Here is a 27258-nt window from a genome sequence, read left to right as displayed (position 1 = left end):
GCCATGTGAGTTAGTCTATTTTTTAAGGTGGTATTTTCTTCAGTCAGGTTGTTGACTCTCATTTTATAATTTTCTTGCATCCTCATTTCTCTTCCCAATTTTTCATCCCCTTCTCTTACTTGGTTTTCAAAATCCTTCTTAAGGTCCTCTATGGTCTATAAGCAGCTTATTCTTTTCTTGGAAGCTTATGGTGCAGGAGTTCTGACTTCACTGTCTTCCTCCTGTTCCATGCTTTGATCCTTTTTATCCCCAAAAAAGGAATTCAGAGTCAGAACGCCGTGCTTCCCTTGCTGCCCTTGTTTGCTCATGTTGCCACTCAATTACTTAACTTTTGAGCTTTTTGCTACAGTAGAACTCTGCTACCAGAAGGGGGAGCTTTGTCCCAAATTGCTGAGGTTTTCTGAGCTGCTAGAGCTATTATTTGGGTGCCTTCTCTGAAGCCTCCCCACGCTCTGGCAAACTGGTCACACACCCCGAGGACCTCCACCCTAGAGACTGCAATCCAAATCCAAGCAGGCTAAAGCAAGAGCAATTACCCCTCAGACTTGTCACTCGGTCCCCCTACAATCTGGAGGCCCGGAGCTCTGAAGCAGCCATGTGGCGGCAGCTGTACCGCTTCTCCCCCAGGGGGCAAAGGCCTGACCACACTCCCAAACTACGGGATCCCCAAAGTCCACATTGTACTGACCTTTCACTTTGTCCTTAGCATCTATGGGTTGATAATTCTGGAAACCACCAAAGCTGCTGGTTATCTGAAGTCCCTTCAGCTGGCGGCTGGGGTGGCTACCAGAGTGCTAAACCGGCCACTTCCTGCTGGCCTGCCTGGCTGTTCTCAGCGGGAGGTTAGCTTCTCTGTGTCATTTTGTGGGTTCTGTATCTCCCAAGTTTCTTTAGAGTCACCTTTTACATGAATTGGAGGAGGCACCTTTTACATGAATTGGAGGAGGTGGAAGCCGGAGCCCTGCGGAAGTCCTGTTTCTACTTAGCCATCTTGACTCCACCCCCTAGATCTGTTTTATACTATCTTGATTTCTCATAAAGTCACTAGCTTCCATTTGCTCCTATCTAATTCTGAAGGAATTACTCTCTTCAGTGAGCTTTTGAAATTCTTTTTCCATCTGGCAAATTCAGCTTTTTAAGGTATTCTTCTCATCATCTTTTTGAGCCTTTTTTGCCATTTGATTTAGTCTATTTTTTTTTAAAGAAAATTTTTTACTTGTATTTTATTTATTTGTTTATCTGCTTTTTGGAGGGGGAAGGTAGGGCAATTGGGGTTGCACACAGCTAGTTTTTGTGTTAAGTGTCTGAGGCCGGATTTGAACTCAGGTCCTCCTGACTCCAGGGCCAGTGCTCTATTCACTGCATCACCTAGACGCCCCACCTCATTCTCATTTCTCCTCCCAATTTGTCCTCTGCTGATCTTATTTGGTTTTCAAAATCCTTCTTCAGTTCCTCCATGGCCTGTAAGCAGTTCATATTTTTCTCAGAAGCTTTTGGTATAGGAGTTTTGAATTCATGGTCTTCCTCCTAGTTCCATGCTTTGATCCTTTTTGTCCCCAAAGTAGGAATCTAAGGTTTGACTGCTGTGCTTGTTTTGCTTCCTTTGCTTGCTCATGTTGCCTTGATTATTTGCCTTTTGAGCTTTTTTTTGCCACAGTAGAACTCTGCTTCCAGGGAGTAGAGCTTTGTCCCAAATTGCTGGGATTTTCACAGCTGCCAGAGTTATTAGTTTGGTGCCCTCTCTGAAGCCTCCACCAGCTCTGGCAACTGGTTGCACACCCCAGGACCTCCACCCTAGACCACAATCCAGATCCAAGGAGGTTAAAGAGTGATTACCCCTCAGACTGGTTGCTTGGTCCCCCTACAATCTGCAGACCAGGAGCTCTGAAGCAGCCACACAGTGGTGACTACACAGCCACCACGCCTCAGCTGCTTCTCCCTCAGGGTCAGAGGCTGGACCGTACTCCCTTTTCCCAAAGTCCACCGTGACCTCTCACTTTGTCTTTGGCATTTATGGGTTGATAATTCTGGAAACCACCACAGCTGCTAGTGATTTACTCTCCTGAAGTCCCTCCAACTGTGGCTGGTTGGGGCACCCTGAGGCTAAAACTGTGGGCTCACAGGGGGCTGGGCTCTGCTCCCAGCAGGACCCTTCCTGCCAGCCTGCCAGGTTGCCTTCAGCTGAAAGTTTATTTCTCTGTCATTTTGTGGGTTTTGTAGCTCTAAAGTTTGTTTAGAGTCATTATTTTATAGGTATATGAGGTGGTTATGGGAGGAGTGCACAGAGTTTTCCTGCTTCTACACCGCCATCTTGGCTTCGCCCCTCAATGGGATTTTTGATTGCAATAATCTGCTCTATGGGCAGCAAGATGCCACAGAAAGAGAGAGCACTGGGTCTGGAATCAGGAAGGTCTGAATTCAAATATGGTGTCAAATAATGACTAGCTGTTTGACACTGGGAAAAATCACTTAATACTGTATACTTCAATTTCCTCATGTAAAAAATGAGCTGGAGAAGGAAATGGCAAATCAATCCAGTATCTTTGCCAACAAAACCCCAAATGGGGTCACAAAAAGTTGGACACCAATGAATAACCTGACCTAACAAAGTGGTTGCTAATCAATAGGATTTGGAATTAATTAAAGGACCTGAAAATTAATTTAATGACAGTTATATAAGCAAACTGCATACTGAAGTCTCAATAAATATGTCATAACCAAGATATTTTTCACAAAAAAGATGACAGTATTTTTCAAATATGATTTATATAGATAATTGTCATTTAATAAATACAAATTAATTTGTAACTTACTGAATTCATAACAGCTCTGTGCAATCATTTTTTTCAATTAAGAAATTGCAGAAATTTAATAGCCATGGTGGTTGGTATTGACACTTTTCTGATGTAAGCTACAATAAGAGTCAAAAACTATAACTCAGGTCTCAAGTGTCCAAAATACTTTCTATCATCAAAATGCCTATGCAAACAGGTGCCCAAAAAGTCAATAAACATTTATTAAGCACTTACAATGTGCCAGGCACTGGGCTAAGTGATGATGATACAAATATGCAAAAAGATAGTCCCTGCCCTCAGGAGCTTACATTGTAGTAGGGAAGACAACATAGAAAAGAAGCTGAAAAGCAGGGAGAAGGGGAACAGAGAGGACAAGTGCCCAATGTGGGATCATGGTGGAAAAGTCAGAGAAGTCATAAAGAAGTACAACCAAGAAGGAAATGAAGATAGGTGAGGGCAAACCACCTCTTTAAGTGGAGGTTGGGGAGTTCATGGCTCTAACCCCCAGTTAAACATTTCCCACTTGGAAGTGGTATTCTTGAACTTCTTGAATTTTTCCACCATGCCTCGGAAAGACCATCAGTGGAAAAAACGGTTATCATCATGCAGTATTGGTCCTGGTCTACCTCATTACTGATCTTTGCCATTCTGAACAGAGGCATATCCAAAAACCACCCCAACCCCTAGTCCCCAAAATCATCAGGCTCAAAAAATCCAATGAATCAATTATTCACCAGGCTAATTAAATGAAGGTGAAGAAAAAAATTTTATTCTTTAATAAACACAAGAACTGACAACTATTTATCTACTGAACAGTGTAAATAATGACTCAGATGTATATCAAGATTACTATTCCTTAACCTTCCTTTTAAAGAAAAGATGTTTATTCACTTGTACAAATAGTAAGAAGTTATACTTTAAAGGGTTTATGTAAGATACTCCAATTTAAGAATTTGATAAAAAATGTCTCAGTAAATAAAAGTTTTCCATGCAACTGACACTGGCATCAATACTCGAGCTAAAAGTGAGAAGACAATTTTTACACAAATATGTGCATTTATAGTCCTGTGGTTATCCATTCATAGTAATTCGCTCCTCTAAAAATACAATATTTAATATTTTTTGAATTAAATGTTGGTATAGTCTTCATCTATTACTAAGCAGTCTAAAATAATTTATTATGGTTGTCTAAGAAGCTATCATCTATTATGTCCACTCTTGCCCTCCCCAATGAATAAAATTCAGGTATCCCTTAGGCAAGAAAAGAGTGAACGCTTAGCCAATTTTAAGAAAGTCACAGCTAATTAAACCAACTTTTTTAGGCATAAGGAGTACGAAATGTTTATGTGATCTGATAAAATACCTTTAATGAGACATAAATTCCCTTTACCCTCCCTGACAAAAAAAAAAAAAAAATCAACATTTCTCTAGAAATAGCATTGAACAAAAGAGAATTATTCACATTGGAGGAATATGTATAAAATCAAAATGTATAAAAAAATCAATATGTATAAAATCAAAATCAAAATTCCACTTTACCAACAATAAGTGGACTAGAAATTGATAGCTCAGGAATCATATGGGAAGATTCTACAAGAAACATCTAAAAATTATTACTTACTGCAGGTACCAATAATTTTTTTACTTCTTCAACAGCTCTCTTCAGTTTGATTTCTGCTCTATTCTGAGCATCTTCCACAGTGATTAGTACATGTAAATCTTCATTTAGGTGCTCCCAATTGGGTTTGCCTCTGTTTTGTTCCTCCTAAAAGAAAAGAAAAAAATACTTACATAGATCTGTGACCTAACTGATACCAATTCCATTGAAGAATATCATAAACATACATTATTTCACCTTTTGCAAAATTCTGTTTCATTGTACCACTGACATAGAGGTAATGGCTTAAAGAGTTACAACAGAATTATGTCTGGTTCTAACCATATTGAACAAGTCTAGTCTGCTGTTCAAAGAACCAACCACAGGAGGGTGACTAAAACAGCAATTTTATACACTGCAAAATGTAGTAATACGCTGTTACAAGAGCAGTGAGTTGTTTGAGATAGAACGATAGATTTGAGAGTTACAGAGACCTTGATTCTAGCTCTACTATTTATTAGTTGCATGATCCTGGACAAGTCATTTAATCCAAGAAAGAGAAAAACTTTGAAAGACCATAAACTTGTGATAGTAAAGGCAATTAAAGATTCCCCTGTATTGGCTTGGTTTTCAAATTGATTGTGTTAAAACCCAGAGTTTGTTAATCCCACCTGTGGGATGGGCTTGTTGATGTGAAGGGAGAGTCCTGAGCTGGGAGGAGCTGGTGAGGTAGATTTTGGAGAGACAAGAGAGAGGCAGAAGAACTTTTTGGAAGCAGCACCTCGTGGAGGCAGAGAGAGAGACTGAGAGAATTGCTGGGGGCCACTTTGAATTGCCCTGGACTTTTGAGACCTGCCCCCGGAGCTGCCAAGGACTGAGGAGACATGGCTGTTTTGCTGGTACTTTGTCTGTCTGTTTTGATGTTGTTTTGCCAGATTTGTCCACTGGTGAAAGACAGTCCTGTTGTTGAAGAAGTCCTGGAACCTGGCTTTTGGTTAAGAAGCTCTGAGACTGTCCTGCAGACAGAGAGTGAATACTGTCCACTGGTGAAGGACAGTGCTGTTTTTGCAGGGGTCTGGGAACCTTTCTGTTGGTTCAGAAGCCCTGAAGAAGGATTTTCTGGTTGTATGTTTACAGAAATCCTGGGAGAGGGTTTTGCTAATGTTTTCAGGGGTTCTAGGACTGTTCTACAGACAGAGGATGAATTAATGAAGGGACTGGCAATGTATCTTGTGGCCTTGCTAAGCCTTGTCTCCCCAGGAACTAAGATTGCTGAGAACTTGCTTTGTGTCAAGATGAAGAAAAGACCTCCATTTGGTTATTAAGTGCTGTGCTTAAACTTGATGTAACTCTGGGGTAGATTCAATTGTGATCCAGGGGTGGGGAACTTTTGACCTTTTTGTGTTCTATGGTTGAACAAGTGAATGTACTTTACTTATGTTTGGAAACTAATCTCCATTTGAGAAGAGGGGCTTTGTGGTGGACTAAATGAAGGTATAGCCTAGGGGTGGAGAAGTATTTAGACCAGGAACTTTGTAATTGATTGAATGATTGGAAGGTCCTGGGGTGGGGTAGTCCTTGGAGATTATTTAATCACACTTAGTAAATGCTGTATTTTGAATGATGTCATGTTTTGACCTTCTCGGTTCTTGGTTGGTCACTGAATAAAATGGAGACCACCTATGCTGGTATTCTGAACCTTGGGAAGTTGCCTTTCCTTGGCATTACAGTACAAAACTACAAACCATTATAGTGTGCAAAGATAGGAGTTCCACAGTGACAAAATCATGAGTGCTTGGCATATTGAAAAAGAGAATAAGAAAATCTTTACCTACAAATAACCCTGAAAGACAACGGATACCCTTAGTTCTGAAGAAGGGGGAAATCATCTGCTTACACTTTTCTTCCATTCAAAGCTTTTAAAGGACATGACAGGTGAGTACACTGAGTACACACAAGAGTCACAGTAATGAGCTGAGAAAGGAACTATTCCATATTCTCAACAAAGGGATTTGAGCCTCATTACCCACAGAGCCAACCTGGGCAGGGTATGAGTACACTGTGAAACTGCCAGGACATGGCGGTACAAACAACCGTTTTGCATCTCTATCTTTTTGAGCTAGGTACAACTGCTACAATGGTGATTTAGTCCAAGGAATTCTCTCATTCTGAAATTCATGCCCCTGTGCTAACTCTATACTAGGCTTTTTGAGGTTTTGCAATAATTCTAAGGGAAAAAATTAGGGGGCTCACTCTCCTTTTCCTCTCTCTTCTGCATGGTCAAGTGGGCATACATATGAATCAAACATCTTTCAAATAATAGGAAATTAATATATAAATGGGGTGGGTAACATAGTCAGACATGACTGAAACAACTAAGCAATAACAAGAATCAATTACGTAAGACACAATAGAATATATAAGCCAGCTAAAATTATAATTAATTATTTCCAAAATATACAGATACACCCTCCCCCATAACAGAACATAAAGCTAAGTAGAGAACAGAGTAAGTATGGAAAACAGCTCCTACTACAACAAATGGAATGCAGGAAAAAGGAACAAATACAGTATTTAAAAATAATTCCAAAGAAATATTTATAGATCACTTCACTACCAAGCATGGGTACCTATAGATATGTCCCTTGCAGAAACACATCACAATTATTCCCAGAGAGTATGTGAAATTTAATGTTTGCTGTAAAGACAAACATATATAGCCTCAAGCATATATAGCCCTCTGATCCTCCAATCCCACTCCCTAGAAACTGAATTGCAGATACTTCAAAACTAGGAGAACTTGAAGATCCATTAATTCAATCATCTGCCACTAACACATAAATCCCATACACACTAGCTTCTATTTAATGCTTCCAATGCTGGGGAACATCCTGAGATTATGCAAGAGGAGACTGCCATCCTTTCAAAAGAATGACAAGGGATTCCTATTTTAAGATAACTTAAGGCTGAAAAAGAGCAAGGTGACTGCTAGCAGCTTTTTGATGAGGTTATAATAACTTTTAAGGGAATTCTAGAGTTAAACAAAATGACCACTTCGCCACACAACATAGCACCTCATAGTTTTCTTGTCCCAAATGAGGGATCAAATTACCAGACCAAGTTTTAAACATAGGACAACTAGACAACTTATTAATTTTTGAAATCACAGGACATTTAAAATAGCCATATCCTTCAAAGTATTACTTTTTGTAGCAAAGCTGGGCACACAATAAACAATAAATGTTCTCTGGCTGAAAAAATGAATCAGGATTTTATCATATTGATATTATTTGTCACATATAATACTCTTTCCAAAAGGCACCAGAAAATACTAGTGTCAACTTATGATTATCAGCATGAATGCCCATGATTATGTCAATGCACCTTAGATATTTTACCTCAGCAATTTACATTTAGAATTTACTAATACCTGCTTAAAAGTATGGAGATAGATAAGCCTGTCTTGAAGAGAAGGCCACAAGGAATTAAATAGAAAAAAAAATTCTATGGATTATCAGGTTGAACAGATAATTTCATCTTAAAGCTATTAACAAACAGAGCATCCATTTACCCAGCTTGGTAGATCACCTCCAGTGTTTACAGTATACTTAGTCAAGAGTTTGTTTTAAGTAGTACCTAATTCAGAGACTTCTCAATTTACTTAAAAAAGCAATTACATCACTCCCTTTGCCATTTCTTCTTTCAGTAAAATGTAATGTCTTTAACTTATTGTTTTTCATCCTTTGAATCAACTGATGTTCTTTTTTAAACACAACTGTTGACTCAATAGATAAAATATTGTGAGGCATAATAGGTACAAAAATTATTTATATATTTTATACATCCTGGGAAAATTATAGCCATCCCTTTTCTCTCTCAAAGAGAACCAACAATGTAGACTAATATTCAATTCAGTTAAACGGGATATACGAGGGGCATCTTCCTTCTATAGTATGTCTAGCCAATCCTTTACCATCCTATATAGGTTTATTAATTCTTTATCCCTATGCATGAGCCACCTCCAATTCTAAGTACTGAGTTTTGAATAATGTTGTAATACCATTTCTTTCACTGACCAAGAACAATGAATTTAAATAATTACTGTGAATTATGTTGTAGTTCAAAATTCTATCCTCAAGTGTTGAAACCACAGTTAAGTCTTCCAGGTTGGTCCTGATAGCAATCACCCAGGGGAGGCAACCCTTGCAGAGAAGGGTCATGTCACCTTTACAACTAACATCAGATGCTACCACAGGAACAGGCATTTCAAACTGACTGGAGTAACAAGGAGTCCTGATGGGAGTTGGGGTGTGTGTGTTGTGTTTGTCAAAGCGGAAGGGAGAAGAGGAGCATACTCCTGTCAGATTAATCAACGCCACAATCTCAACTACCACTTCCTGTCAAAACAAAGATGGAAACCAAAGGACCAGTGTGCCCCAAAGTCCCAGGAACAGCAACTCTCACACAACTGCTAGTAAATAAGCATTTATTAAGTGCCTACTACATGAGAAACACTATGCTAAGTACTAGGTATACAAACAAAGGTGAAAAACAATTCCTGCCCTATAGGAGCTCACAAGAGTGAAGGCAACATGCAAACAACTGTGCACAAACAAATTATATATAGGATAAAAAAGAAATAATCTTCAGAGACAAGGCAGAGTTATTAATGGAGAAAAGGGTATGCTTACTGTATTTTTTTTACTTGTGTAATTTTAACTAGGACTGGAGGAAGTCAGGAGGCAGATCATTCTAATCACACAGGATATCCAATAACAATGCCTGGAAACTGAAAGACTCAGTAAACCTTTGTGGAAGAAAAAGGTCAGTATCACTGTATGGAAGAGTATCAAGGGTAAAAAGTATCAAAGTAAAAAAAGGTTGGGAAAGGAGGGGAGATTGTGCTAGGTTATAATGAACTCTGAATGCCAAACAAAAGATTTTATACTTAAACATGGTGATTACAGGACATCAATGGAATTTTTTCAGTAATGGAGGATGGCAGAGTTGGATCTGATCAATCACTTTGGTGGTTAAATAAAAATTGGAATGGAATAGGAAGAGACTAATGACAGGCAACTATATCAATAACCTATGTATGAGAAGATATGGGTTCAAAACAGGGTGGTGACAGTATCAGGAGAGAAGAGGTCACATTTGAGAAATGTTGCAAAGGTGAAATTGGCAGGCCTTGGCAATAAGATTGGATATGTCAAGTGAGAGTGAAGAATCAAGATTAACATTTCCTTTGTGAGCCTGCAGGACTGGAAGTGGGTCCCTGGACAGGAACAGGAAAGCTGGGGTTGGGGAGAAGAAGTAAGGTTGTTTTGGGGGAAAAGGAGACTAAGAGTTCCGTTTTGGACATGTTTAGTTTAAGATTTTTACAGAACATTCAGTTCAAGATGTTAAATAAGCTCTTGGAGATGTGAGACTAAAGGTCAGCAGAGAGATTAGAGTTGGATAAAGAAGATATGAGATCACCAAGTGAAACAGTGCAGGAGAAGAGAAGGTGGCCCAGGTCAGTTAGTAAGCATGACTTGGATGAAAAGCTGTCAAGACCGAGAAGGCAGGGTTATATAGGCAGGAGAAGCATGAAAGAATACTGTCTCAAAAACTTAGGAAAAAAATCAGTGAGAAGAGGGTGATCAAGAGTGCTCTGTAGGTATCATTTCACAAGGCAACCCTTGTGGAGGCGCAGCCCCAAATCCCTAATACTCACCAATACCAACCGCTGACAAAATGCCAACGATACGCAGGTAAACCTAAAAGTTCCAAGAATACTACAATTCCCTAGAGCATTGACCTGCTTCAAAACTGGGCTCATCATCACCTTGAATACCTTTACAGAGACAGATCCTGGTACTTGTCTCCGTACATACTATCCCCTCCTTCACTCCGCAGCAGTTAATGACTAAGACCCAGAAAAAAAGTTTTTCAAAGTTCCTGATACTATCAAATGCTCATCATCAGAAATGGAAATGGTTTTATCAAAAGAAATAACAGTGACAAAGATGCATTTCCACTCCACTACAAGGAACACTAGACTAGACCTTTCTATCTGATTTAAGACTAAAATATCCTGTGTGTGCTTTCTTACATTTCAGAATTTCAGCTCTTTCAGAGCAAGTCTTGTATTTGTATCTCCATCACTAAGCACAACAGTATTTTATACATATTAAGTGTTTAATAAATGCTTTTTTCATTTATTCACTTTAGTAATCAATATTAAAAGAAGTTACTTGTAAGTTAATCTCTCAGTGATCCATATAACTCTCACAGAGAGGGCAGAGACCTGCTTAGTCGAGAAAGTTCCTCCCTTTGACCTCTTTACATCAAAAAAATCATAGGTAATGTAAAAAAAAAAATAAAAAAGATGTAGATGTTACGTAGAGGCAAAATACTGGCCATACTCAGTCTTCCTAGATACATGAACCTCTTCTTATTTCTGTTATCATCATCATATTTTAATTTGTATTAGAATAAACCATTATATTACTATAACCTGGCATATTTTGCTCTTTTAAAAAATATATTATTAGTAATGATTCACCTAATTCTTTTAGTTTTGGTTTTGTCTTTTTTATTTTCAATTTTGATAAACTGTTTTGGACTTACAGAATTTGGCATTTAGGGTTTATAAATTCCCTTCTTGTTTTTTAATTGTAGGTCTAATCCATCAATCTATTCTTCAATTTTGTTGGAGATATGCGTTTTCTTCTAAGGACTGTTTTGGTAATAATTCATAGATCTTTGGCATGTAGTTTTACTGTTGCTATTTTCTTTGATAAAATAAAAGAATTACTTTGTTCTTTGACCCCCAAATTCCTGAGGATTGAGTTATATAGCTTCTAACTAATTTTAGTCACTTCCTTAACAGCCTTTTATTAAACATATTTTATTAAATTCAATAAATGATGTATCAATATTTCTGGTTTCTTTCATTTGTGAGATTTTTATGTGCTGAACACAACTTGTAGCTGGTTAATTCAGACTTGATTTATAAATGTAAATGAAAGTCTGAGATAAATAACATTTTAAACATTCCTCCCTAAAAGGATATTCATATTCAGAAGATTCCATTAAAAAAAAAATTCTTGACATACTGACAAGCATTACTTCTATGCACCAAAAACTGTTTAGTCAGTGGTTAGAGTATGATAAAGTAAGTATAATAGCTTCTCTTTTTCTTTGATTCCTTTAACTTGAAGTGGAAAAAATTTAGAAGGCTAACATAATTGTGAATCCAATTTTTACAATATTGTTGAAACTGCTCTATGCATTGTTTAAAAAAAATTTGCTGAGAATTCAATGACCTGAGAATTCAACTACGTCTGTCAAAAATAATAGTAATCATTCAAAATTAGGAAGGGTGACAAAGAAAAAAAACTTACGGTTTCTTCATCAGAAACTATTTTAAGCATTCTCAAGAGGAATCTACCGTGTTTCCCCGATAATAAGACACTGTCTTATTAATTTTTTTGGACAGAAAAACACCAGAGGGCTTATTTTCAGGGGAGGGCTTATTTTAATGAACATTGACAGCAATTTTAATAAACAGGTAAATGTGAACAAAAAATGTACCTTTATTCAATAAGCAAATCACTGGGGAAGAACAGGATGACGCGCTCACTGCTGCAGCTCTGATTGGATGCAGCTCGGAGCGTGGCGTGCGTTTCACGGGGGGGGGGAACAGTGCATACAGAGGGTACCGTAATGTAGCGTGTAGCGCAGGGGATCACCTTCACTACAGTAGCAATCTCAATAGGGCTTATTTTAGAGGAATCTTACACAGTATGGGGAGGGCTTATTTTCGGGATAGGTCTTATTATAGGGGAAACACGGTATGATTCAGGAAGAATTTTCAACATTTCATCAGACTGTCAATTATAACATATGTACAATATATAGTTTGCATAATTAAAACACTATGTTCATATGGAAATACTTCCATAAGATGCACAGTTGTTTTATTTAAATAGAAAAGTGTTATGATTTATCTACTGATGGACAAAGATAAAAGTGTAATTTCAAACTGAACAGACTTGCCTGAACATAACCATCTATGTTCATTCTTTCAGAATATGCTTTAATCCCTACTGGTTTCCATTTAGCTAAGTAACAGGGTAATTAAATTATGTCTTATAAGTGCAAATAAAATACATCCTATAAGTTTAGGTCAGTTTATTGCCACCAAGTTCCTTAATTTTAATTGAAATCAACTGGATTTTTATGTATTTGCACTGGCTATGCCCTATACTAGGAATATTCTTCACTCTCCCACCATTTAATTTCCTGGGTTTCTTTCAAGATTTAGCTCAAATCTCATGGTTCTGAAGGAGTCCTTTCCCAGACCTCCTGCAATACCAACTGCTAATGCCTTTCATTCTGAGATTACCTTCCATCTACTCTGAACATATCTAGTATGTACCTAGTTATTTTTGTGCTTGTCTATTCCATTATATTATAAGGTCCCTGGGGATAGGGGCTGCTTTTGACCTTATTTGTATCTCCAACTTTTAAGCACAGCACCTGGCACATAATAAGCATTTAATAAATGTTTGTTGGGGAACTGATTGGAGCAAACCATGACTGAAGAAACACTGGGATTGTTATAGTTAGAGTGACTACTCGATTTGAAATGAGAGGACCTGGAATCAAATTATCAATTTACTACTAATCAGTTTATTAACTAGTTTTATCAGTAACTAGCTTTTTGACCTGGGGCAACAATAAATAATTTACTCCATAAGCTAATAAACACCCATATAAACACCTACTACATTCCAGGTCCTCTGCTAAATGTGAAGGAGAGAAAGAAAAGCCAAGCATTAGCTAGAGCTATCCAGGAGCTCCCAATTTATAAGGAAGAGACCACATGTACAAGCAAGTGATATACAGGATAAATAGGAGATAATAGGAAACACACTAGCATAAAGGGGGATCAGGAAAGGTTTCCCATAGAAGGCAGGATTTTAGCTGAAACTTGAAAGAAGTTAGGAGGTAGAGATGAGATGGAGGGGCATCCCATGCATGGAGGACACTAAGTGAAAATGCCTCAATTCAGGAGATACTGTATCTCGTTCATCGAACAGTAAAAAGATCAATGTCACCGGGTTGAGGATTACATGGGGGTATGGGAGGAACTTAAAGTATAAGACTAGGAAGGTGGAAGCAGAGGAAGGTTATGAGCTTTTCCTAGAGATCAAGGGAGGAGGAATGATGATGATGGTAGACAAAATGAGCAAGTTGAAGAATTATGAGGGTAGCTGTATAAAATAATACTAATATGTATGTAGATTCTAGTTTGGGGCAGGAGTTAAGGAGGAAATATTGAGCAAAGCACTGAATTCCCACAGAAGAAAGAAGCAGAATGTCCTAGAGTTTACTGGACAATAGTAATGAGACAGGGAATGAGGCTTAAAGAAGATGAGATTACTGAATGATGGTGGTTGGGAGAGGGAGTCTGGAAATGGCCACAGTAAATAAGAAATAATCATACACCCTATGATCAGTGAGTTGGGGGGGGGGGGGCGGCGGCGGAGGGGAAGGTGGTTAGGGGGACATAAGTGAAGGTATCATTAGTGTGGGCAATATAAAGGGCAGGCAAGCTGTGTTATTAGGAGGAGCCAGGACTCAGTGACAGCAAGAAGGTGAAAGAAAGAACAAAGGATTTAAAATGGATGCAAATCTGTTGCCTGTGGAGTAGGTATTATAGAAAGCACAGTGAAAAGGACAGGTAGCTTTCATTATTGTGCCAGCCTCAATGGACCTCAGTATTCTCATCTGTAAAATTAAGAAATTGATGTAGATGCATTTTTATGGTCTCTAACAGCTCTAAATTTGTGGTCCTATGACTGTGAGTATAATCATTTTCTATCTCTATACATATACATACACACACACACACACACATATATCTGGGGGGGGGAGAGAGAGAGAGAGAAAGAGAGGTATTAAAAGTCTTCTAAATTAAGAAATAAGAGAGCAAGGGAATAGGTTCAGGTAGAGGATAAGGGTAGGACTCTTAGAGGGGTGGGCAGGTGAAGGAATAGGAGGGCAAGCAGAAGAGCAAGGAGGAATAAGGTAAACAGTATGAAAAGAATAGTGAGGAAAAACAGGAAGGAGGAAAATACAGAAAGGGTAATTGTAGCTTAGAATGTGAAAGGGATGAATTTACCCATTAAATGGAAAGGCTAGCAAACTAAAATTTTGAATTCAATGATATGCTGCTTCCAAGAAACATTATAAAAATGAGAGATACCTACAAAGATAAAATAAAGGATAGTAGTTGAATTTAATATGTAAAAAAGGTAAGGATAGTTTAATGATCTCAGACAAAGTTAAAGTTAAAATAAATTTAATAAAAAATGAAAAACAGAGAAACTACACTGTCAGCAATATTATTCAGTATTGTTTTAGACTATTTGAAATACCTATACAGTATAAAATACTGAGCAAATACTTGCCAAAACAGACACAGGAACTATATAAACATAAAATACTTTTTAAACAAATAAATTGAGATCTAAATAACTTAAGTAATATTTATTGTTCATGGGTAGGTAAAGTCAATATAATTTTTAATGTGATAATTTTACCTAACTAATCTACGTACTCATTGTCATCCTGATTAAATTACTAAAAAATCATCTTAATAAGTTAGAAAACAATAATAACAAAGTTTATTTGGAAGAAAAAAAGGTCAGGAACTTCAAAGAAAACCAGGGGGAAAAAATGTAAAGAAAGTAGATTCAGCAGTATCAGACCTTAATGACATATTAATGACATAAAAGACATAGACCTTAAACTATATTATAGGTAAAAGCATCGCTGAAGTGTAAAAAGAATTTCAACTATTTTAAATTAAAATTTTCTTGTATAAATAAAACCTATGTAGCCGAGAATTGAAGGAATGCAGAAAATTCGGGTGAAAAACTTTCATAAACACTCTCTCAGATAGGATGTGATTGGGTTGAAACATTGCTGTCCTGTAGCAAATGAGATGATTTAGAAAAACATGGAAAGGCTTGGACTTATGAAGGAAGATTCTATTCATCTTCAGAGAAATAGACAATAGGAGGAAATAAGCATAGTACAGTCATACACATATGTGCCTGAATGTACATACAAATATAAGTACATGTTTAATGATATCTATACATATACATGCATATACACAGACATTATTATTATGTCTGGCATATTCACTGTTGGTAACGTGAATATTGCATTGGCGCTACATTTGAAGATGAGGAGGGGATCATGAAATGTCAGACTGCTATCTGGAGGCAGAAGGGCTTTAGAAGAAGAAATGGATATCCCAGAATGGGACGATTTACCTTATTCCTCCCTAGCAAAGGAATGGGCTAAAAGTACAGGGCTCTGTAAAAACGGGTACAGAAGGGAGAACCTAGAGATTTAGAATGCTGTTTGCAAGGAATACCAATAAAACCAGGGAAAGAACTGGAAGAAGTGTGTAGAAGAGGCTGGGTTTTACTAACAGGTTACCATATTACATGTAAAAACAGACAAACTGCTGAAGGAGAGAGCTCAGACAGAATGGAAGTTAGCTGAATTGCATGGGAAACTTTCTGTGCCACAGCATTTGGGGTCTCCTTCAGACTAGTAAGCTGCAGGGTCTCAAGTGGTAGAAGAGAAGGCTGCTATGTGTTCAGCTCTCAAAAAGAAGAAAAAAACTAACAAGAAGAATGTACATGCAGCTTTGGCACATGCTGAGTCTAGTTGCCGTAGCAACTACTGCCAGGATACTGTGTGGGAGGAAAATGAAACAGTTAGACAAGAAGACTTTTAGGAGGGCAGTAGTTCACCCAAGGAGTGGAGAAGAGTTTGACACTTTAAGTTGTGCATATGAAAAACAAAGGGTGGGAAATTAACCCAGCAAAGATTCAAGTCCAGCTCAAACTGTAAAATTGGGGGGTATATAATGAAATAAGAGGCTGTGAGAAATTCTTCTGCAAGTCCAACAAAAGATTCAGGATTTTCCTATCCCTACCAGTAAGAAAGTGGCCCAAAAGTTTATAGGATTATTTGGATATCACAGGCACCAAATTCCACATCTGGTACAGATGCTGCAACCCTTATATATACTAGGAAGAAATATGAATTTAACTGGGGTCATGAGCAGAATAAAGCTTTTGAAGAAGCCTAGGCTGCTATATAACTGGCCCTAGATTTGTGGCCTATGCAAAATGGACCTGTGAAATTGCAAGTGACTGTACAGGATGAATATATGAACAGGAGTTTATGGCAAAAACATCAAAGCCGAAATGTACCCTTAGGATTTTGGTCTAGGAAACTCCCTTCATCTAGAGTTCAATATAACTGTTTTGAAAAGCAATTGTTAGCTGTATGTTGGGCTTTGTTAGAAACTGAACAACTGACTCTGGGCCATAAATTAAGGCCTGGTATCTGGATTATAACCAGGGTAATGAGTACTGCAGCTTCTCACAGAATTGGATGTGCACAAGAGGCTAGCATAATTAAGTGGAAATATTATATTCAAAATAGATCTAAAACAGACCAAAGTGGAGTTTCTGTTCTACATGAGTCTACAACAAACCTAGATACTAAAGGAAATGATATACCCTCTGAACCAAAGTAACTGGTGGTACAATTCTTGGCAAAATGGAATGAGAGATATGATGGATTAACTGAAAAACAAAAGAAACACACATAGTTTACTGATGGGACAGCAAAATATTTGGGCCATAAAAGACATTGGAAAGCAGTAGCCCATGTACTAGATGGATTTTGGAAAATACTGGGACTGGTAGAAGTAGTCAATATGCTGAACTTAAGCAGTACATCAAGCCATCAAAACAGAAGAAGCAAGACGGTGTCATATATTTATTGATTCATGGGTGGAATAGCTACATACATGTCCATATGGAAAAATCAAAATTGGGAAATTTATGGTAAACAAGTCTGGGGCAAAGAATTAAGGGAAGATATACAGGACATGCTTTGGTTACTGATTTGTCAGTTTTTCACAGAAATGCTCACATGGCCCTTACCACACCAGAACCTGAGTATACAATGTACATGCTGATCAACTAGCAAAGATTGCTACTCAACATACTGTCCCTACTCTGACATCAATTGATGATCTAGTACTAACAAAATGGTTCCATCAAATGACTGGTCATTTAGGGGTCCAGGCCACACACCAGTGGGCACAAGATCGAGGTATTAGTATCTCTCATTCATTATTAAAAGTAGCAGAAGTATATTATATATGTCAGTTGGAAAAGGAACAAACTACTTTTTGTGTAGTAACTGGAGAGGGAGCAAGGAGAAAAGTCCCAGCTCAAATTTGGCAAACAGATTATATTAGTCCCCCTACCCCAAAATAAAGGATGCAAATTTATATGCACTTGTGTTGATACCTATTCAGGTGTACTAGTGGCCTTGCAACCCAGAAAAAACACCTGTAAAACTCTAGATCACATAAGTCTATATATTGGGGGAACCCCAATGAAGATTCAAAGTGACAATGAGTCACATTTCAAAGATAATGAAATGAAGAGATATTGTATATTAAACAATAAAGAATGAATATATCGGGGCGGCCAGGTAGCACAGCGAGTAAGAGCACCGGCTCTGGTGTCTGGATGACCTGGGGATCGAATCCGGGCTCAGACACTTAGCACCCACTCAGAAACACCTGGCCATGTAACCATGAGCAAGTTACTTAACCCCAATTGCTTTAAATAAAAAAAAGAATGAATATATCATATTTTACATTATCAACAAGCATCTGGGTTAATCGAAAGAATGGATTTTTGAAAGAACAGTTAAGGAAATTAAGTTCTAATAATTAGTATCAACATTGGAAGGATAATTTGCTCACTGCTTTACATAATTTGAATAGACTATTGGGAGAAAGTACACCTCTAGCCAGAATAATGACCCCAAATCTGCATATTAGAAAACAACAAACATATAAGATCCCAAATTTTGAGTAATGAATTGTGAGGCAAGATATCCCAGCATCCTATCTAGGAACACCTGGTTTGGCAGGATATAATTTACATTGTTTAGAGGACTTTTGTTTGGATAGAAAAGGTAAGAAACACCTCTACTGGATTATGTATGAGAATCCCTAAAAATCATTGTGGACAGATACTACCTAAATTAGGATTCGTAGCTCAAGGAATACATGTATTGGCTAGAGTAACAGATTCTAATTATCAGGGAGAAATTACTGTGGTATTCCAAAATTTAGGTGAACCTATACAGTTTTATAGAAATGATAGAATAGTTCAAGTGACCATTATTGCTTGTGAAACAATACCCCTTGTAGAAACTCACCCTCCTTCCAAAATAACTATCAGAGGAACTGATGGGTTTGGTTCTACTGATAGAATAAAATTGGTAGCTAAAATATGGAGAAAGCAGAAGCCAAACAATATTCCAAAGGCTGTGGAAATTATAGTACATGAGAAAGATAATACTGTAACTGCTGCTTATACAGGAGATGATTACCAAATTGTACCCTTAACTCATATATTGTACTGTGAATGAGGTTATTTATGATAGTGGGTTCATGGACTCCAGAAGCATGGCTGACCCTCTATCTACCCTGCTTCTGGTTATTGTCTTTTTCTTTTTGGTTTTTTGCTTGTTAAAACTGTTTGCTAGATTTTTTTTCCTGCAGACTTAGTACTCTCCACCTGCAGATGTCTGGTCACTTAAGCCTACTATCACCCCTGGACCTGGCGTTGACTGAGCTCTGGATGCTGGCTAAAAAACTAACCTCTAGAATGGGACCTCTTGTGGAAGAGAAAGCTCTACATCCCAATTTTCAGCATCAAGTAGCTATGGAAGAAGAGACCTTTGCCCCTAACTCCAAGATTCTGGGCCCTATTTGTTTGGGGGGGGAGGGGAGGAGGAGATGATAGGATGCTTGTGCTCAAGCCCCCACCCTAACGTATTGTCATATGTGCTTATTTTCTGTTATCCCTGTTATACTGTAAAGTCCTATAGACAACAATTACTCCTAAATTCCGATGTAATGAAATGTATTGTTAAAATATTTTTGCTATGTAAGGGGACATAAAAGATCTTGGGGACAAATGTAATGGTGATGGGAATTTGAAGATCTTTCTTGCTTTGAAAATGTTCCCTGTTACCTAATAGGGCAAATGTAATCATATGGGGTCTGTGGTGGGAGGAGTTTGTCGAAGGGTGGAGCAGAGTCCAGAGGAAGCTTGTAAGTCAGGGCAGTTAAGAGCTGGAGGGAGGAGAGAACAGCAGGCAAGGAGACAGCTAAGTATGGTCTGGCTCCCTGCGGTGTTATGATGTATTAACTTTTTTTTTTTTTTTTGGTGTGATGGATTTGGCTTCCTGGTGTCTGAATAAATGCTTTGTTTCTGTGTTTTCTATGGAGAGCAACTTATATTTCATGATTCAGAAGTATGCCAGCATACTCATAGTCACCGTCAGTGCTGTGAATGTTGTGTTGGCATTAGACAAGGCATCATGCTTGATTATGAAATTTTCTAAAATCCTTAAGTTTTTTCCTCTCAAAAAATATACCACAGGGGCCGGCCAGGTAGCACAGCAAGTAAGAGCACAGGCCCCAGAATCAGGATGACCTGGGATCAAACCCTGGGCTTGGACACTTAGCACCCACCCAGAAACACCTAGCCGTGTAACCTTGAGCAAGTTACTTAACCCCAATTGCTCAAAAAAACACACACACACACACACACACACACACACACACATATATATCACAAAAAGCTCCCAGATCTTTGTAATTTCTTGATGCACAGAGAAGTTTTATGACTGAAAATTACTTTGCAATGAGAGGTATTATGGCAGGGAGACCGAGAAGATCCTTATAATTCAGGACTGGCATAGATAGTCTTACTGATGACTTAAACTAATCCTGGGCCAGTCACTTAACCTCTGAAGGACCCTGGCAACTTACCAACAATAATTATTGAGTTGTAACAGCTATAACTTAGTTGGAAATGAATGGTCACTTTCCATTTATAGATGTAGTTTCTACTCTAGAAAAAAAAACAAACCCCACCCAGAGTATTCTTTCAAACTAGATTTCTAATTCATTAAATACATACAGAAACTGCTGCTTTCCAGTGTGTTAAGAACATGATAGGATTAACAAACTAAGAATATTCCTTTTCTAATGAGGTCTTTACTTAAGCATCCAGATGGTATGAAGAAAACAAACAAAAAACCTCACATTTCATTGCTGACTGTTGAATAACATAAAGGAATTCTATGCCAAAGGACTGACTTTGTTTTTATTTTCCATAACATACATAAGATAAAAAAACCCATCTTATCAAATACATGAATCTTTTCAGATCAAATGGTCTTCTTAGAAACAATTTCAAGATACTGAGTATTCATAATTACAGAAATTGTCCTACTTCCCCCACAGCATAACTATTTATATAAAACATAAAATATGAAGTAGTAAGCCTTTCAGAAACAACCTTTGATGAGAAAAAAATTAAATTATCTTTGTAACTGCATAATTCATCCATCTTGCATTGTAACTACTTATTTGTTTTGTATTATATTGTTCAGGGTACTTTCCTTTTGAATTCTATATTTTAGTATTTTGAGTTTTTTCATGTGTCAATATCTCCCTAAAACTGAGGGAAAACATCAGATTAGGGGTGCCATCTAAGAAACCCTGGCAGAGAGGAGGGGATTTATATCTATAATTAATCTATTATATATATGAAACTAATTCTATCATGGTTTTTGACGTAATAATGAGTATTGGACCAGGTCAAAATAGCTGGGTTTGAGACCCAATAATGCCAATGTTAGATGGTTGCAAAGTTGCCTCATCTGTAAGATGAGAGGATTTAAATGATCTCAAACTCAAATTCATCTCTAAAAATCTACACTATATATCTATAAACCTAGTAAGCTTCTGCATACAAGTGATAAGGAAATGGATGAGGGACAGGGGAAAGATGTATTTGATACAGGAAACTCCCAGATGAGGAAATTCCCTCTAACAATGCAACCTAGCACTTCTCTTCAAATTCAGTCTTATTAGTCTTAGAGTTTTCTAAAGTATTGAACTATTAAATCACACAACCAGTAACCATTTCCATCTGGCTTCTGAGCACTTTATCCTTTGAAAACATCCTGGCTCACCTTATCTTGACTGCAGCCTGGCCTCCAGTACTCTTCCTGGCCATGTATACCTACATGACCAGTATTCCCTAACCCCACACTCCTCTCTAGACCCAGATGATGTGTAGTCTCTTCCCATTAGAAGGTAAAACTCCTTGAGAAGAGGGACTATTTTGCTTACTTGTGCTGTATCCTCATTTCCTGGCACATAAAAGTTTAATATGCTATCTGCAATTGAAGTAGCCCAGTGGATAGTGTTGGATTAGAGTCAGAAAAACCTCCGTTTTTTTTTTTCAACTTTTAGGTTTTTTGTTTTTGCTTTTTGGAGGGCAAAAGGGGTTAAGCGACTTGCCCAAGGTCACACGGCTTGTTTTTGTGTTAAATGTCTGAGGCCAGATTTGAACTCAGATCCTCCTGACTTGTGGGCCAGTGCTCTCTATTCATTGCACCACTCTCAGACACTTACTAGCCATGTCAGCTCATAAAATGGGAAAGAAAACATTACAACTCATTCATTCAAGGTTCACTTTGAAACTATAATTTAAGATTTCTCAATATTTCCGTCTGTGCCAAATAAAAAGAGATCTTCTGAATTGACTTAAGAGAAAAGGGTTTGGGAACTTCAAGGTAAAAAAACAAAATAACAACAACAAAAAAACCCACTAAGGAGGTTTATTTCCTGATACAGTCCCAAGCTCACAAGCTCACCTCCTTAATACAAAACACCTTTTGAGACATGTATTTTCACTTCTCTCAACCAGGACTTTTATAATGGCTTTTCTTTGCTCTGTTTCAAATATCTTTCTACTCCAAGTGATCTTCCACTAAGGTGCCAAAGTTATTTTCCTAAATCACAGATCTGATGCCAAAAAAATACTACAGTGCCTCCCTATTATCTCAAAGAACAAATATAAAATTTTCTGTTCAACCAATTGCTCCCTCTCTAGTCTTCTTACACTTTATGATACAGATACATTACCCAAGTTGCTGTTTTTCTGATTCCATGGCTGTCGTCCATCAATGCTCTTCCCTCCTCAGTTCACTTCTACCTTCTGGCTTCCTTTAAGATTCAGCTCCAATCCCAAATTTCGCAAGCCTTTCTGGATATCACTCCAAACTTTCTGACAATCCTAGTACCATCCCTCTAAGATTACCTTCCATTTTATAATGACTATATATTTCCATGTTGTGCTTAATAAATGCTTAGTGACTGAGTGATATAATATCCTGTAAGATATGTTATGAAAAAAATTTTATCAACAATGCTTATCAACAAATCAGATTTTTATCAAGGAATGGACCTGGTAAACTTGATAAAACAGGAAGGGACTTAAGAAGCCATCTAATTTAAATGCTTTCTTTTTTGAAGATGAGGGCTATAGAGGCTAAGTGACTCACCCAGGACCATGTAGCTATTAGGTGAAATGAAAAGTCATTAGACTGTGTTAGCTCCTTGAGGAAAAGGACTAGGATTTTTTTTTGTCTCTTTTGTAACCACAGTATTTATTTAGGACAATGCTTGGCAAATAGTGACCACTTAATAAATGTTTATTGACTATTAAACTATCAGAAAAAGTGCTTGATCATAAGTATTTCTGATTTCAAGTCCAGAACTCTCTCCATGAAGCTATCTATATTCACAACACAAATTCACAAAGCTGTAGAAATCTTGTTATACATATAGCAAAGTTGTATGTTAGACACTGTTAAGACAGTGATGATAACAGATAAAGCATAGCACAAATAAAAACCAAACTCACTCCCCCAAAAAATTTTTTTAAAAATAAAATTAATTTTATTCACTGTCACCATAATAGCAAATTGTAAAGGAGTGAGATCTCACTTCAAAGGTAGAAGATCCTTGGACCATGGGACCCTGAAGGAAGCACTTTAATCTCTCACTGCCCTAGCCAACTCTAAGACTATAAAGAGCAAGACAGGTAAACCTCTGCATGGTTGTATACTTTCCATATGCAGGGGGACCCTACTCCACTCAAGTCAGATACATAGTCCCTTAACCCTACACACTGTCACTTCTCTGTATTTAAGGATCTGTAATCATATAGCTATCAAGTGAAGCTACAGAGTGAAGTGGAAAAAACCTAACTTGAAGTCAGAATAAATTAATTCGAGTTCTAGCTTAGTAGTATTATACAGAGTAAGATCAATGGATTTAAAATCAAAAGATCTAGGTTTTAATTCTGTTCCTAATTCCTACCTGTGTGACGTTTGGCAAGTCACAATCTCTTCAAGTCTCAGGGCTTCTAAGTCCCTTCCAACTTGACATCTATGATTATGTGTGACTTTCAAACAAGCCACAAATCTGAATTATTAAATATGAAAAAAAAGTATAATTACCCATAACTTTCCCCTTGAACCTCATATACCATTTTGTATGTAATCTGTTATGAACTTAAACATTACCTTACATTTTAATTACTTATGTGTTATATCATTCTATTAAACTGTAAGCTCTAGTTTCATCATAACTTATTATCCCCAAATGTACAAGGAATTAGAAAATATCTGCTATATTTTTACAAGTGATAAATTAGAGAAATAATCATAAATTGTATCATTCGAATATTTTATTTATAATATTACCCTAACATTTGAACACAACTCCATCACAATAATAGGTTAAAAGAACCTAAAATGAGAAAGGGTGGCTTGTTTTTAACTGCATTAGAAGAACTACAAATTAACAGAGTTAGGAGGGATCTTAAAATATTATCTAGTGCAATCTCGTTTTATAGATGAGGAAGAAGTGAGAAACTGATTTGCCCAAGATCGCATGAAAAATGCACAAGAGTCAGGATTTGAATCCCAGGTCTTCTGTTTCTAAATTCAATGCTTTTTTTTTGTTGTTGTTAAACTAAAACACGTTGACTCTTTGAGACTATGTTATAATAGTTCTGGATAACGTTTAAAACCATTTTGTGAAAAACTGGAACTGTGTAGACTGAGAAAGTAATGGCTTCCTGCTAAGATGGAGGTCTTCAGGCAAAAGCTGGCTGACCACTTTTTCTGTAATTTATGAGTAAGCCAACTCATTGCTTGCTATGGTTTTTAAAAGATGAAGTTACTGATAAACCATCTGGAAATTGGTCACATTGGTCACTCATTCACATGAGTAAAACTATTCAAGCTACAAAACATATCATAAAGAAAATTCCTAAATACTATGTTGGATGAATAAGATCATAACATGATGCAAAAAAATATTCTCCTTATTTTAATTTAGCCCGCCCACTGCTTACTTATAAGAAAAAATGAATTATATTGCTTTCACCTTGTTAAAGTTGTAAGACTAATTTGTTTATTCACATTCATCCACCCTTGTGGTATGAACAGTTTAGTCACAAAGTCATAGTGAAACGTAACCTTGATTACTGGAACTATTCTGGGACTGAAGTTTTCTACTTAAACCTATATTAATTATTAACATCATTGTTTCACTCATCACTTAAAATGTTACCATGTACCTGGTTATATATTAAAAAACCATTTAATCTCATTTTTACATACAGAAATTTTGCTCTAGACTAAGTGATCACTGAAAAATTGCTGGAAGAGGTAGCATAGGTACAAGGCCATATCCTAAAATAAAATAAAAAAAATTTTATTAATCCTTGACATTGTTTTCTTCTAGAATCTATTTTTCCTAATAATTAGTGGGGAACAGAAATACAGTTCATGGAGCTATAGTTCATTTTATTATAAATTAATTTCATAATTATATATTATAATTAATTTTATCATAACATTTTAAGTAGCTGCTCTTAAACAAGCAATAAGAAAAGGTAAAAGAAAGGAAAACTATAACTTTTAACTTACAAAAACATCATTTTAAGTCAACAGCATTTTACACTATCATAATACATTATTAAAACATAAGAAAATTACATTCTGATACCTGTATTAGAATGATTTAATGATGAACTAGCAAGGTTGAAATATCTTAAATGAGAAAAGGGGAATGTTGGAAGTCATACTATAAGTTAAATAAGCAGTTAACAAAATTTATTTCTTATGAAGGGATTCATAATTTATATGACAAACTAATTTTATGGGTAAGAATATATCCTTCTAAATTTTATTGTTGCCCTCTGGGGTGATTGGGGGAAGGGGCAAAAAAAGAACAAAGTAAAAAAGTGCACAGCAGAGAACAAAAGAAAATTCACAAGGAAGCAAAGAAAAGATGAACAATTCTCAACATAAGTATTATTTATCATATAGGCTTTCTTGAAATGAAAATTTATTGTTACATATTTTGAATCCTCTCATGTTATGCACGACATACTTTTATTCCTTTCCAACTCTGTATTTAAGTTCCAATATTTATGATATGTTTTTGTTTATTTTTTTATTCTCTGTGTTCTGGCATTTGAGTCTAAAATAAAAAATTTTGGAAAAAAATATTCTAAAAAGTTTTTTTTTTTAAGATTTACCTATCTAAAACTCTTCAACAACACTATATGCATTTTTTAAAAAGTATTAATGAGAAACAACCAATGTACAGAAATGGGGATGTGGTTGGACAACTTGTGGAACATGTAATAATGTACTTACCAATGCCATAAGACACCTAGGGAAGTAGAATATGAAGAAATCTGACAAGACTTTCAACAGGTAATATAAAATGTAGTAAAAGACTCAGAAGAATAGGATATAAGTTTTGTGTGATGTGATTGAAGACTGAAATGACCAGAATAAGAACTTATGTAATAATCAAAATAAGGTGAGGAAGAAAAAAAACTATGAAAAGACCTCAGAATTTTTACTAAAATCGCTGGATTATGAAGACTTACAAAGACTTGATGATACATATTATCTACCGCTAGGTAGAGAATTGATAGGATTAGAGGCAAAACACATATTTATTGTTATATACTTACCTTATCTTGATTTGCATGCATACATTTATGTGGCATGAGACAGGCATTTATACATATATACTATTATAATCGAGGACTTTTACTTGAGGGGAAGAAGGAAGACTGGTTAGAAGTGGCATATATGAAAAAGAGCATCAATAAAGGATGAGAACATTTAGGCAAAAAGAAGAAAAGGTATATGGAGAAAGTAAAAAAAGACAGCAATTTATTACCTGGATAAGCTCTTATGTTTTTATACAAACACATAACACACACTCTCACTAAGACTCTACTCTTCATGGCAGAATTTCAAAACTTCTTGGGAGTCTTCACTATATTAACATTTAAAGATGATATGAATTCTCATCACCAAAATTTTAAGGGGGAAAAGGAACAGTATTATAGTGAATATGGGACTCTGGAATTATTTTGAACAGTATAACCCTGGGCAGGTTAGTTAACTTCTCTTTGCCTAAGTTTCTTCCCTGAAAGCCAACTGGCTAGACAGATGGCCTTTTACATTTCCCTCCATCCCTCATTCTATGATCCCCTGTGATCCCTACTAACTTTCATCATGACCAAATAGGAGGAAAAAAGGAAGAAGTATGAATGAAAGAAGGGAAACTAACTGAAAAGTTATGATACTTAGGCATTAAAATATATTTTAAAATAAATAATTATTAAGTAACTGCTATTAATAAAAACACTTATTAAATAAATGCCCCATAAAATGTAAAAAATTAAGGAGTAAATCACATTTATCATTTAAAATGACAAATAATTAGGTCAGTAAAGTCCTCCTTTCTTTGAAAAAAAAACTGAGTATATTTTGATGACAAAAATA

General features: G+C 36.6%; 1 protein-coding gene across 6 annotated transcripts in view; it reads right to left on the bottom strand.

Moving 5' to 3' along the window:
- Positions 1-27258, bottom strand: part of QKI (QKI, KH domain containing RNA binding) — a 200680-nt gene that overhangs the window by 59167 nt on the left and 114255 nt on the right. For all 6 annotated transcript variants that reach the window (XM_069070403.1, XM_069070404.1, XM_069070402.1 and 3 more), the window contains exon 4: positions 4417-4560. In XM_069070403.1, the coding sequence (XP_068926504.1) occupies positions 4417-4560 (144 nt within the window). The remainder of the gene's footprint in view (positions 1-4416; positions 4561-27258) is intronic.

This window comes from Petaurus breviceps, unplaced genomic scaffold, assembly GCF_028583685.1.
Source record: "Petaurus breviceps papuanus isolate PSGF00001 unplaced genomic scaffold, PetGlider_PUasm1.0 90808, whole genome shotgun sequence".
Taxonomy (NCBI): Eukaryota; Metazoa; Chordata; class Mammalia; order Diprotodontia; family Petauridae; genus Petaurus; species Petaurus breviceps.
Note: the sequence above shows the minus strand (reverse complement) of the source record. Positions and strands in the feature narration are given on the sequence as shown.